This window comes from Oncorhynchus nerka, linkage group LG15, assembly GCF_034236695.1.
Source record: "Oncorhynchus nerka isolate Pitt River linkage group LG15, Oner_Uvic_2.0, whole genome shotgun sequence".
NCBI classification, from domain to species: domain Eukaryota; kingdom Metazoa; phylum Chordata; class Actinopteri; order Salmoniformes; family Salmonidae; genus Oncorhynchus; species Oncorhynchus nerka.
Window position 1 is genome coordinate 39,690,989 of NC_088410.1, and position 14,254 is coordinate 39,705,242.

General features: G+C 44.9%; 1 protein-coding gene across 3 annotated transcripts in view; it reads right to left on the reverse strand.

Moving 5' to 3' along the window:
* Window positions 1–10,432, reverse strand: part of LOC115142642 (protein jagged-1b-like) — a 31,816-nt gene extending 21,384 nt beyond the window's left edge. For all 3 annotated transcript variants that reach the window (XM_029682248.2, XM_029682249.2, XM_029682247.2), the window contains exons 1-5: window positions 10,079–10,432; window positions 9,301–9,603; window positions 3,421–3,478; window positions 926–1,183; window positions 71–131 (exon numbers count right to left, since the gene is read on the reverse strand). In XM_029682248.2, coding sequence (XP_029538108.1) covers window positions 71–131; window positions 926–1,183; window positions 3,421–3,478; window positions 9,301–9,603; window positions 10,079–10,150 — 752 coding nt within the window. In that variant the 5' untranslated portion in view covers window positions 10,151–10,432. The remainder of the gene's footprint in view (window positions 1–70; window positions 132–925; window positions 1,184–3,420; window positions 3,479–9,300; window positions 9,604–10,078) is intronic.
* Between the last annotated feature and the right edge of the window lie 3,822 nt (window positions 10,433–14,254).

Sequence of the window (14,254 nt, forward strand, 5' to 3'; positions counted from 1 at the left end):
GCGTTTTACTAACTTAGGCTAGCGGGGAAAAAAAGTTTAAACAAATATATAAAAAAAAATAGGTGCTTACTTGCAATCTCCGGGCAATTTACAGGAACCATGTTCAGTGCTGCAGCCTTGCCTGCAAATAGCTGAGAGAGAGAAAGAAAATGAGGGAGGAAATAAAGGAGAAAGTCCAAGTGGGGTGACAGTGAGAGTCAGCAAGAAATTCACAGGAAAAATTAAAAAAAAGTACGAGTGACGAGAGAGAGAGAGAGAAAACACAAAGAGTCAGCATGATGATGTCAGACAGTTCCCCCTCCCCTATCTCATCTCCAAACTCGTGGGAATGTCCTAAGCTCCAACCGGGGCAGTAATCCTATAAAATCCAAGACTTATCCCAGAGCTCTGCCATCGCTCCCCACTAGGATACTAAGGCCTAGGGGGTGCGCTGGTGCGTTGCAAACAGCCCAAATTCCAAACGGCAACGCTAACTATTTGTACAAGCCTGGCAGGCCGGCCGTGGCCAAAATCTGCTGTGTTAAGACAATATGCCCTGGTGTCAATGGGTGAAGAAGCCAGCTTGACCCCACCCCTAAATGATATCATTTAGTCTAGTGTTCATTCTCTCTCTGGTCAGATTCACCTCTACACAATTGCAGTCCATTGTCACTTTCGCTAGTTTTGGACTTCCTTGCCTTAATGATGGCATGCTAACAGAAAGGCACTAAAGCACAACTTGCCCTTGAAAAGGCCCACTGTTATTTATAGAACATTTTGATCATTTAAAGTATATATTCCAATTGATTCTTGATGAATGTCACTTATCAATGCCTTTTGAGCTTTGTTCAACTGTCTAACCCCGTGGTAAAAAAATGGCCTTAGCGTTTGGCTTCACGTTGCTGTAAAATTACAGACAACTACTTTGGTTAAACCCCACTCTTACCAGTGCTGCATTCTAGTCCGGACCACCCTTCGAGGCAGGTCTTGTTGCCGTTGTGGTCGCAGTTGTAGTGGCCAAAAAAGTCGTCGCGCGGACGGCAGAACTTGTTGCAGCCGAAACCGTAGTAATGCTCGTCGCAGCTGACCCGGATCTGGTACTCGAACTGGCCCACCGGCCCGTTGTGCTTCAGGCTCTGCCACTGGCGGCTGGGGTTGATCATGCCCGACTGAACGGCCTTCTCGATCATCTCGCCTCCCCCACCTGATGGAGGGAAATGGATTGGAGAGAGAGAGAGAGAGAGAGAGAGGAGTCAGAGGGACTGGTAGGAAACACATGGGCATAAGGGTGAGGCAAAGACAAATGCAGTCATTCAAACAGACACAATATATACACAGATGTCAACACATGAGGATGAGAATGCCCATTCAGCAAGACAAAGCGTCTTGCTTTGGGACATTTCTCGGTCTTTACTAGTACAGGGTCTCCCAATATCAGTGGGTAAATGCCCAAACATGAATTGCCATCCAAATCTACTGCTGCCAACAGACATTAGTGATGCCCCCTTCTGTCCCTGCCCACGTCGCCACCCTCTGCTACCCTTGCACCCAAACAAACTCGACCTCACCGGGGTCAGCGCTCGAGGGAGAGAGGACGCCATCCCTACCATACCAGCGCAGCTATGTCACGCGGTGTTAGGGCACTGCCTCCTAATCCCATTTTCCATGAAGAAACCCTCTGGCGTTCTAGAAATATAGAAAGGCAGTAATGCAAACCCCAACGCAATTTTCTGTATAGAAAATTTAAAAAAAAAATAGTCTGCCCACTTAAATTCCGTTCAGCCTTTGCGAGCTTTGACAAGGGGGCGCGAAAACGAACAAAAACGTAAGCTTCGAGTTTGTTTACTCCTCTTTTCTTGGAGGGAAAGCTGCTTTGTTACGGCAGTGTTAGTTGTAGTGGCGGGCCATAGTAGTAATATTCCAGGCCATTCTAGAATCCTGAGCTACAATGTGGTATTTCGCCGGTGGAGTGCAAAGTGTGGTCGGGGTGAGGTGACACCCTCTCACTACCTGAGGCCCGGAATAGTTTGACGGCGAGGGGGTTGTGGTTAGGCGAAATAACAGACAAAATTAACCCAGGGTCCTCAAACCAAATATACATATATATATAAAAATGTAAAAAAACGACCTGGAAGCAAACTGTGACCCACCATATCAAACAGGAAATTCCTAGACTGTTGACGGTGTGAGAAATAGAGCTAACGTAGCATATTTTTTTAAATACAGCCAACCTCAAGAAAACCATACTGGACCATCCTGGAGATTTGACCAAACATTTAAACCTCTCAGTTTCGTGATGAATACTGCTCGGGGCAATGAGTCAAGTCGGCACAGACATGACAGTTACCTCGGTAACTTGTAATTTAAGCTTACGTAAGCACAATTTAGAGACGCCAACTATAGACTAAGGTTAGCCGTAGCAGTGTATTTGGCTAGCATTAACATCACAACTGTGATAGGCTTTTAATGAGTCTGCTTATTGGAGGCTAACTGGCCACGTACCCAGGTCACTTTGCTTGTCGACGCTGAGTGAGACGGTCAATATTTGGCCTGTCCTCGTTTGGCCCTCTTCCTTGGCAGACGTTTTCATTGATCTAGCTGTCTTGTTGTGTGTGCTTGTCGGTGGGAGGGCTTTCGAAAAATAAAGTCTTCAACCTCACACTAACCTCTTCGCATTTGGCATTTATTGGCCCGAATGCAAAGCTTAGTTTCATGCTCGATGTAGACTTGGCTGTGGTGGAACAACTGCCCCCCCCCTCCTTCTGGGCCAAAGCACACCTGGACAGGGGTCAGCGTACCCTGGGGCCGAATTAACACTGGAACTATAATGGTTCCCTGAGGGATGCCAAATGCAACACATAGCCATAACTCCCACTGAGTGCCTAACGGTCAGGCTGAAAACAAACAACGCTTAAATCTGTAGTGTGATCTCTCTCCATCTCTTCCTCACTCACTCCCTTACCAGTCTATACTACCGTCGCTGTTTTCTGAATGAGACAATTGTAATGTTACGCAATAGAGAGCCATATCGATAGTAGGGAGTTCAAGAGACAGAGGGAATGACTCATGCTTGATAGTTATGCCTGATAGTTCTGCCCATTGTTGGTCAGTAATGCCAACCAATGGCCTTTCAAATGCAGGGGGAGGGGGGGGGGGGGATGCAGCTGCCATCAGGCATAAAGCCTTTAAAAACATTTTTATAAGCACAAGTATAATTTCCCTGACCCCTAAATGTCCCTTACCAATATATGAATCCCCCCCACCCAACACACGCATCTCTGCCCCTTTACACACACACGCAAGTAACAGCATTACAGATTCCTTATTTTTGTCCTGGGACCACCACTTCCAGGTCACGGGGTCATGTTGCTTTTGTAATGTGAAACCAAATGGAGCAGAGAGAGTGAGAGATGTAACATAATGGTGGGGGATAATACTCACTGCCCGTAGAAGAGTCATTGTTGAAGTCCAAGGCCTCCACGATCAATGTATAGGACCTCTGGAGAGAGATAAGATTGATAAGATAGAGAGAAGTGTCAGGTAAAACAAGTCACAGCTGCGTTAATTCCTTCACCACTGGCTGATAAATGTTTACTTTTAGATTCCTTTCTGCATAGTTCCTGCTAACAGAGTTGGCTGTAGGCTACTTCTTATTTAACCTACTGTTTGAATGCACAGACCATATTAGCAGAAATATAAAGAATTGGGGGAGAGAAAGTCCATTTGAGGTAATAACTGTTCTTAGATCTGGTATAACAACAGAGTATGTAAATGTTTTATAGGCACACAGTCACAGGGAATAGTGTAAATACAGCCAAACTCCTTCCCATTCGTGAGCGCACACACGAGCCGCAAGTGAGTGGGTATGGTGGTGTTTAACTCAGTCTGTCCATTGGCCGTTTTCCATATGTTGTAGATTAGAGAGAGCACAGCCCCCCCCCCCCGAGGCGCCAGCAGCCCTCTGATCCGGTCGGGCTAAGCCACTCTCCCTTACAGCAACCCACCCCATAACTAACCCACCGCTTTCCTACCCCCTCCTCGGATAGAGAATTCAAGGGGTGGCGATAAAGAGAGCAAACCGCTGGCATGGTTTAAAAACATCCTGGGTTCCTTTCCTTTATTTTTCCCTTCCAGTGCACCGTGAGTAGTTGTGTGGAGCGACTTGAGGGCGCTGTAATAGATAGAATAGAGATCTCTGCTGTGTGTGTGTGTAAAAAGGCCATTTCAGTGTGTGTATGCACGCCGTGGAGACGGGGGGGGGTCCATTATTTCGGCACCTCTTTGAAACTCTTTGTCTCTCTTAAGGCCCCCATCGCTCTCACCGGTATCGGATAACGGACAGCGGAGAGCCGTGGAGGGCTGGGCTGAGGGAAGGAGTGTGTGTGCCAGAGTGTATGTATGCGTGCCTTCATTCATTTGAGACTGTTGTGTACAGTATCATGAGTTTTCATCTGGGTGCAAAATATATTGATTTGTGTGTGCGCAAATAAGTGTGTGTGCGTGCCTGAATGCAAGTGTGTGTGTGTGGGTCCATACTTGGCTCCAGTCAGAGGGCCTCTCTCCACTCGCGACACTCACTTGCCAACATTCACACGAGCACTCCTTGTAGCACTTGTCAATGAAGCTCCAAAAATATGAGAGGGGGAGGAAAGTGTGTGGTGGTGGAAACAGGGTGATGGGAGGGGGTTGGGGCGGTCGGGGTAGACAGCACTCGCTCGATCGTTCTTTCGCCTCCCTCTCCCTTGGAGGCATGCCCGGCCTCTTGTCTGGGGCTTATGGCCTTGCCACTTTGTCCCATTTAAAACAAACACGACACTGGTTCGCTGGCACACATAGCACTGCACAGCCTAGCAGCGGATGCAGCTAGCTACATTGTTCCATTGAATCACTGATCGCTATCTTATATGGATGTCAGTCTAATCACTGGTTATTACTCACAGGAAATCCAGATGATGTCAAGATTTGGGGAAAAACCACACAGCAGCTCCAACTGTGTGTGCAGCCATTATGCATATCATGATTCATGATCATAACCATTGAAATGGAGACGAGCTAAAACAGTGGTAGCCAAGTCAACTCAAGTTTCTTTTACTATCCAAAGCTTGAGGAATTTCACTTGGCTAACTTCACATTTTAAAAGCACTGTCCTTAAATTAAAAAAAAAACAGCTCCCCTCAAAACGGTCCTTTCCTCACAAATATCAAAGAAAAAGAATTTCAAACCTCCCAAACCCATTCGGTTAGTACAGGCCACCTTTCAACAGTGCCAAAGTAACATTTACCAAAACGGTAAATAGCAGCCAGGTAAGAAACCAAAGCACACCATCCCTTCTGTCCCCAGACTAGTGGTGCCTCTCCAAACATTGTCCCACTTCCTCCCCTACGTCACTCCATTCTTGCTTCAATTTGATTTGAGTATTTTTGGAACGGTGCCTAACTAGATGTTCTGTACCCAGTTTTGGGACAAGAGGCACGGCCCAGCGCTTTCACGAGGCGGAGATAAGTGTGAGAAAATAGTTCAAAAGCAAGTGAAATAAGCAGACAAGCCTGGGCACGTCCAGGAAGGGAGTCGGCAGGTTGAGTAAGTGCCTGTGTTTGCAGAGCGGTAGGAGTAGGGCTCACGCTATGGTGGCCTGATTGGTCTACCTATGAAGGGAAACTGATATAAGGCTATTCTTTTTGGGGGAAGAAAAGATCAAATAATAGTTGCCCACATTGAATGAAACCACATTGGTGGATAAAAAGAAAAAAAAGTCATGCTTTATTCACCATCAGACGCCCATTATCAAAGGTCAACTGATATGGGGCCAGTTTCACACACACAGGTTAAGACTAGTCTTGGACTAAAAAAGCATTCAACAGAAATTCTCCATTGAAATCGTTTTTTTTGTTGGTCCAGGACTTGTCTTAAAATCGGTGTTCAGGAAACCGGCCCATAGTGTTTTGACATTTACTAGCTTTCAATGCTTCTGAAACCTAAAATATCCCGTATACATGTTGGCTCACAATGTCCAGTTTGACATAAACACTAAAAATAAAACTTCTATCGGGACGTGTTGTGCTGAATGTGCACAGATGAAATACAGAGAAGATACAAGCAGGCTGTTCTGATTACCCTCACCTCATAAGTCACTGTGTGCTTATCAGTTCTGTACTGCCGGACCGCTCTCTGTTCAGCCACCTTTTCATCTCTCCCTCTTTATTACGCACTCCCCACTGCCTCTCCTGAACACACACCACACATACACCCCCCCACGGCAGATGAGGCTTTTACGACAGTAAGGGAGATGGAGAGGGATGGAGAGGGATGGAGAGAAACTGAAAAAGAGATGGGGGGGAAACAGAGGCAGACCGATGGCTTGGAGAGAGAAAAGACAGAACGAGAGAGCAGTGAGACTAAGAATAGTCCTTTCACTCTCCCTGAGAAGTGAGAGTGAAAACTAAATGAACAGGAAAAATAAAAATCCAAGCATCAACGTTGTCACTCTGAACTCAAGCTCGCTGTTTGATCGTGGGTGGGGGGGGTGGTGAGGGGGCCTATGTCTATGTCCCGTCAGAGTCAACTATCCCCACTGGCTTCTATCCTTCTCTAGGCTTTGGCTCTGGGGACTGCTGTCTGGTGGTGGAATAATAGGCCTACCGGCATTACGAGAGTAAGGCGACCGATGGGCAATAGGGGCCAAACTTCAAAATAATGGCAACTTCAGCACAACGGTTTAGTCTGGGAGCCCCGAACGAACCACGGCACTGCTGAGTCTACTGCTGCATCCTGTTGCTTCCCCCCCAGCCACATTATTCCCGTCCTGGCCTCCCATTATCTCCCATAATCCTCGCTGCCAGCCCGGCCGGGCCGAGGCTATTGTTCAGCCCCCCCCCCACCGTTAACATAAGCTGTCACTGCTTCTGTCTGGCTAGGGCCGTCGAGCCAGGGGTCGAGAGAGAGGGTAGAGAGCTCCTCTCTCCAAGCACTAAAAAGAAAGAGGAGAACAGTGGCCTGTGTCACATGCAAGAGTAAAAAAAAGAAAAAAGAGGGGGAATGAAAGTTCAACAACCGCAAGTGAGATGTTGTTGGCGATACTTTTGGCCAAGGAAAGAGGCTGCCATTCGAGGGCCCAATAAACAGACTGACGCACATAGTGAGGTTGTTTTGGTTCGCCCGTGCCAATTTGGGGTCGGGGTTGTGGACCTATAAAACAGACCCAGGGCCACTCTAGCCTAGCCCAAAACGTCTAGCCAAGTCTGGGGTGTATTCTTCAATAGGAACCAACAGAAGCAAACTGGCCAAATTGGGGCGGGACCTATCAAAAGTCATCCAATAAGAAACACATTTTTGTTGCAACGCATTTTCCGTTGTAAAATGTTTTGCTACAGTGTGCACTAATAAATACGCCCCTGCTTCTTCAAAGTAAGGGGACGGTGACTGCTCCATTCAACACGCCAGTTACTATAGGGTGGCAGGGTTAAAAGATGGAATGTCTTGGGTCCGGTCAAGCGCAACCGCTCAGACCCAGGTTGACAAAGGGCGGTGGGGGAACAAGAGGCCTTTATACTGCCTGTGTTAAGGTCAGGGGCGAGGATACGCGGCCAGACCTTTGTGACTTAAGCAATGTCGACTGCCCCTATACAGTAGTGGCATAGATGCTGACTGTCCAGTTTATGGAATATTTGGGAATATTCAAGAATCTCAAGTGTCCACACGTGTGCCCTGTGCCACCAACTAAACATAACAAGATGTTGGCATAGTTCCAAAAGCCCCCTAGTTCTAGGAATATCCTCTTTGCAATCCACCTAGATTTTTTTATTTTTATAATAAAAAATCATTTAAAAAACAGATCCTAATTCTGTGAAAATCTATACAAATCCAACAACGCCCTTCTACAACACACATCATTATTCATCCATTAGGTCTAGCCATGGAGAACACTGTAAGCAAAGGGTCTGGAGGGAAAAAAAAAGCTGGCTCCATCAACTATGCCCCCCTTGCAGGTGCACCCCTCCCTCTCCCTTGCTCCCAGTTCCATTTCTCCCAGTGGGAGGCCTCGTTACCTAGCAACTCCCTCAAACATCCAATCACTTCATCCCATTGATGACCTGGCACCTCTTCATTGAATGCTGATGAGTTAAAAGTGTACAATTCATACAAAACAGGGGTTATTGTATGACAACAAATTAAAGTGTGAAAAAAATGCCAATTCCCCATTCAATCTTTCATTACATGTTTCCTCTGAGCTCGTCTTTGTGGTAATTCTGGGCAAACAAGCTTTGAGTAATTAAACATGTTTCCAAATTGCTAGGTAGAAATTGGATGGAAAGGGAAGTATGCAATAGAACAATGGCTTCTTAGCTAGGTCTTTTCATAGTGATATTGGAGCATGTCTAGAAAACCATTTGGGGGCCACATCATTGTGTCCAAAACATATTTTGATGCTGCCAGGGCAACTTATCTGCATTGAAATATTGCCAGTCCACTTTAATTGTCATGTTCTTAGGTTAACTCTCGCCTAATCCTTGAAAACAATTGCTGTGTACATCTAGCCTACCTCATTCAAGCTTTTTCCTCTCAATTCTCAAAACGACAGTATAATCTCAAAACATGATCAAAATGGATGGCTCAAGTCATGAAAAATGTGGCATGGTAAAAAAAACGTGCGCACACACACACGAGAACGGTCAACCAGAGGAATGCATAGAGTTCATTGAGTGAATTCTCTGCTTCCTGAGAGCGCATTGTGTGTAAACGCCGTGGCTAGATAACCCAGCTGTTTTATTGCCTATTCTTGCAGAAGCCATTGTTTGACGCTCGGCGACTGGCCGCGCTCTGTAGGAAAAGACAGTGTGGAATGAATCTCGTTTAGGCAGGGCATCATTGGTAAAATGATGCGATCCTACAGTTCTTCATAAATGATTAAACCTATTTGGAATTGCCCATTTTGAATTTCGGCCTATTCCCAAGAACTGACGCATGAACACTAGTGATGAGTATTCAGACAGCGCAAATTTATGGACGACCTCACCTTGACATATTCTCTGCCAATCCGATTGAACTATAATATACTGTATTTGTAAGAATAATGTAACCCCCCAAAAAGCGTTCCTGTCTTGTCGTGGCTCGTGCACTTGTAGCCTGCTAGCCTCAAATGACATGCTGGCATTGGCATATCCAAAAGTTACTTATTTGCCCATCGTTTTTGTTGCGTATTCTTGTCCATTAATCTAAATTGGACTTGGCTGAGCCAAACTGTTTGTGGTTCAAGTTCTCAACAAACTCGCGCGCCCGAGAGGAAGAACATGTTACACAAACATAACTACGCAATGAACTCACCGGCCAAGCAAAGCTGAAAGGTAATACAATCCTCGACTTGTCACTCCTCATGCTCCGCAAAGAAAAAGTATTCCCTCCGACCACGGGTGTAGACGCCGTCCCGAAACTGCATGGTCCCGCCGAAGAGACCTTCAACTGGTACTCCTTTAGACACACTTTAAAATAGGTATCACACTCGTCCCTCGTGCACTTGCGATCCGCGGCATTCCGAGATCCATCGCAGCACACGCCAGTCTGCAGTTCGCCATTCACGTTCTGCATCGATACAATTTGCAATTCGAAGTGTCCAGATGCCACAGCCACCTGTTTTGGGGGAAAAAAGAGCGACATGACTTTTATTTCAATGTGTCTTGCCTTTTGATACCTTCATTTCAAACTGTCAACCAACATGTATGCAAGCAAGCTTGAACGTTTCCAACTGTAGAAGTAGCTAACTGCAACACATCTTATCAAGCTTGATAAGATGTGTTGCAGTTAGCGAATGTTTAAGTTAACAAGCTAATATCGACAATAGCTAATTGTGTGATTTGTAGTCACTAACTGGCAACAAACTATTGCAAAGAAATTCCCATACTGTTATTTTACAGAGGCACGCGTTACTGTTTATTTATTTATTTTGGAACATCAAATTGATGGCGACATGAAAACATGCTCAAGTTTTCCAGTGCATCCTCCTAAAGCCACAACCAGTTCTTGAAAATGTGCATGTTGAAAACTGTAAAATTAGAGCATTACTGTATGGACAAAAGGTAAGAAGTTTGCTTGAATATCCACGTACCTTAATCCACATGGATTGCAAGAAGACATGAATAGAAAAGGCAACACAGATTGAACTCAGTCTCAAAATCATGCCTTCTGTTTGATAGTGCCGTTCACTGCGAAACTAAACGTCCGGCCGACCTACGGCTCTATATACTCCTCCGATTTGAACATGCACGAGTGGAGAACAACACCTTTTCAAAAGAGCATAGATTTCCACTGCAAAATGGCCTGCCCCCTTGACTCACTCTTTTGTCCTTTCGACTATTGTTCTTTTTCTTTATATATTTCTGATCGCCTCTGATACAACAATACCCACGAGCTAAGAAAGCGACGTCTGTGTCCGAATGACTGTCCCAGACTTTACTGCAAGTTCAGGGGAAGAGGGGGCGGGGGCAATACATGAGTCGCTGTTTAATATTCCTAAATGGGAGAGGCCCTGAGATCGAAGCCACACCCAATGTTTAATATGCACGTCTCGTGCGTCGTGTATTTACTCCACAATCAACTGCGCAAGTGCCATCAAACAAGGATGCTACTTTCAAATAAATCCATAGAGCACACAGAAAATGATTTAGCATTTGGTTCATAGTTATACATTGAGATTAACCCTCGTGCAGTGGGCCTATTGATCTTGTGTAGTGTAAACCAATCTGGTAGTAATGAGCAAGATAGTTAATTATTCTGATTTTATTGGTCAACAGTTAATTATTCTGATTATATTGGTCAACATTTATATATTCTAATAGGTCTACTAAACCTGACCAAGATGATGCAATGATGTGAAAACCCCTTGTTGACAAGTACATGGGATATGTCCAACAAAATTGTGTTGTTTGACAAGGAACATTCCTGCATCCTGCATGCCTATTTTCAGTGAGCTGGGATCCATATGATCCACATTAATATCGTATTATGTCGCGGATACCCCTATAGTTGACCCCACTGACACGGCCATTGTGGAGCCCCATCAACAAAGAAAGCCAAGCTATATCGCCAAATCCCGAACTGACAGCTGTGTGCTATAAGGAGATTTGCTGTTTTTCCGTGGTGGTGCCACAAATTATGATTGAAAAACCAGGAGGGCACCCGTGATGGTAAGGGGAGACTTATGGCCGGGTCCACCTATTGCGGTGACTGTGAGAGCCCTTTTTCCAACGTTCAAAATTTGAGCATGAAAATAATCACATAATGGGGAGTGCACTGGAGAGCGATGCGAGGGTGGATGGGTGTAGTAGGGGGGTCATTGATTCGAGGGTGGATGGGTGTAGTAGGGGGGTCATTGATTCTCGTATGAAATAGAGACAGAGATGGGACAGTCTTTATTCTCAAATTAGAGCAGCTGGGCTCTTCCCCCTTAAAGAGCCCCCATGAATAGATTATGGCCCCTTTACTCAATAGAGACAACCCCCTTTTTTCAATAGAGATACCCCCCCTTTTTGCATTGGGGTAAGTGTCGCCTGGATAACTGCGTGACATTCACCCGTCGACAACAACAGAGAAGGATGGTTTAATGAGGTAAAGATAGGCCCCAAAAGGTTTTCAATGGATTAAGTTGACGGTTGTGGCCAAACAACGAACCTCTCTGCTCGTGCCTCGGTGATTCGGCTAAATCTGAAATGCCTCGGCTGCTGAAATGCCTCTGCTGCTGCCTACCTGCTGCCCGCAGGGATCAAATCTCTGCGATGGTTTTCGTTTGTCCATTCACTCTGTTCTCAATCTACTTAGGGAAAGGAGACAGCATGCGCTCTATGATCCTGATGAAAGCGTTGCTTTGCTCCTGGCAAAGAAGAAAGAGAAGTAATTGGAGCAGAAGCCAGTGGTTAAGGGGTTAAGCTGATATGGTGCCCACTTGCATCTGGTGTTTTTGGCCTTCCAGTGCCCCTTCAGTCTCATCAATGTGCGAACAAAAGCATGATGACAAAATTGTATCCAACGCAAGCATGTGCTACAACCAGAAGTCTGAACATACTGTATGACATGTCCATAGATATATTTTGTCCCCAGGCTTCTTTTACAAACCAGAGATTTTTGACCCAATGTCTCATATTGATGTAGACTCCCTCAGATTTTTGGAGTGCATAATGCACGGGGACCTCAAATTCTCCCAAAAAATCTGAGGGACCACAAAGTATGTGAGGATGGGTTAGCATTTTTCAAACACCCTATAACACCTTTTTCCTGCCGTCTAGAGCTTAGGCTTAATTCTATGTAAAAAAAAAAAAAAAAAAAATTCTGAATATATACAGTGCCTTGCGAAAGTATTCGGCCCCCTTGAACTTTGCGACCTTTTGCCACATTTCAGGCTTCAAACATAAAGATATAAAACTGTATTTTTTTGTGAAGAATCAACAACAAGTGGGACACAATCATGAAGTGGAACGACATTTATTGGATATTTCAAACTTTTTTAACAAATCAAAAACTGAAAAATTGGGCGTGCAAAATTATTCAGCCCCCTTAAGTTAATACTTTGTAGCGCCACCTTTTGCTGCGATTACAGCTGTAAGTCGCTTGGGGTATGTCTCTATCAGTTTTGCACATCGAGAGACTGACATTTTTTCCCATTCCTCCTTGCAAAACAGCTCGAGCTCAGTGAGGTTGGATGGAGAGCATTTGTGAACAGCAGTTTACAGTTCTTTCCACAGATTCTCGATTGGATTCAGGTCTGGACTTTGACTTGGCCATTCTAACACCTGGATATGTTTATTTTTGAACTATTCCATTGTAGATTTTGCTTTATGTTTTGGATCATTGTCTTGTTGGAAGACAAATCTCCGTCCCAGTCTCAGGTCTTTTGCAGACTCCATCAGGTTTTCTTCCAGAATGGTCCTGTATTTGGCTCCATCCATCTTCCCATCAATTTTAACCATCTTCCCTGTCCCTGCTGAAGAAAAGCAGGCCCAAACCATGATGCTGCCACCACCATGTTTGACAGTGGGGATGGTGTGTTCAGGGTGATGAGCTGTGTTGCTTTTACGCCAAACATAACGTTTTGCATTGTTGCCAAAAAGTTCAATTTTGGTTTCATCTGACCAGAGCACCTTCTTCCACATGTTTGGTGTGTCTCCCAGGTGGCTTGTGGCAAACTTTAAACGACACTTTTTATGGATATCTTTAAGAAATGGCTTTCTTCTTGCCACTCTTCCATAAAGGCCAGATTTGTGCAATATACGACTGATTGTTGTCCTATGGACAGAGTCTCCCACCTCAGCTGTAGATCTCTGCAGTTCATCCAGAGTGATCATGGGCCTCTTGGCTGCATCTCTGATCAGTCTTCTCCTTGTATGAGCTGAAAGTTTAGAGGGACGGCCAGGTCTTGGTAGATTTGCAGTGGTCTGATACTCCTTCCATTTCAATATTATCGATTGCACAGTGCTCCTTGAGATGTTTAAAGCTTGGGAAATCTTTTTGTATCCAAATCCGGCTTTAAACTTCTTCACAACAGTATCTCGGACCTGCCTGGTGTGTTCCTTGTTCTTCATGATGCTCTCTGCGCTTTTAACGGACCTCTGAGGCTATCACAGTGCAGGTGCATTTATACGGAGACTTGATTACACACAGGTGGATTGTATTTATCATCATTAGTCATTTAGGTCAACATTGGATCATTCAGAGATCCTCACTGAACTTCTGGAGAGAGTTTGCTGCACTGAAAGTAAAGGGGCTGAATAATTTTGCACGCCCAATTTTTCAGTTTTTGATTTGTTAAAAAAGTTTGAAATATCCAATAAATGTCGTTCCACTTCATGATTGTGTCCCACTTGTTGTTGATTCTTCACAAAAAAATACAGTTTTATATCTTTATGTTTGAAGCCTGAAATGTGGCAAAAGGTCGCAAAGTTCAAGGGGGCCGAATACTTTCGCAAGGCACTGTATCTCAGCATAACTCTTGAGCTGTCTGTATCCTCCTGACTAGAACCTAAATATGCTTCTCCGCATCTCTGCTAAAATCTAGGTAAAAGATTGAAAGGACTGTGAGTCTTATACATTTAGTAATTGCTTGCTTTTCTAAAGTCTACCAACATTGCCAGCAGGCATGCCAGCTAAGATTGTTTGACAAGTTAGCTACTCTAACTTCATTGGTAGCTAGTTGTGAGAATGGGAACCTATCTGTGCTGTCTAAAGCCAACTTCATAATAATGGAAGGTGGCTAGTAGTATTCCAGAGGAATAAATATTTGAGATTCTTCAAA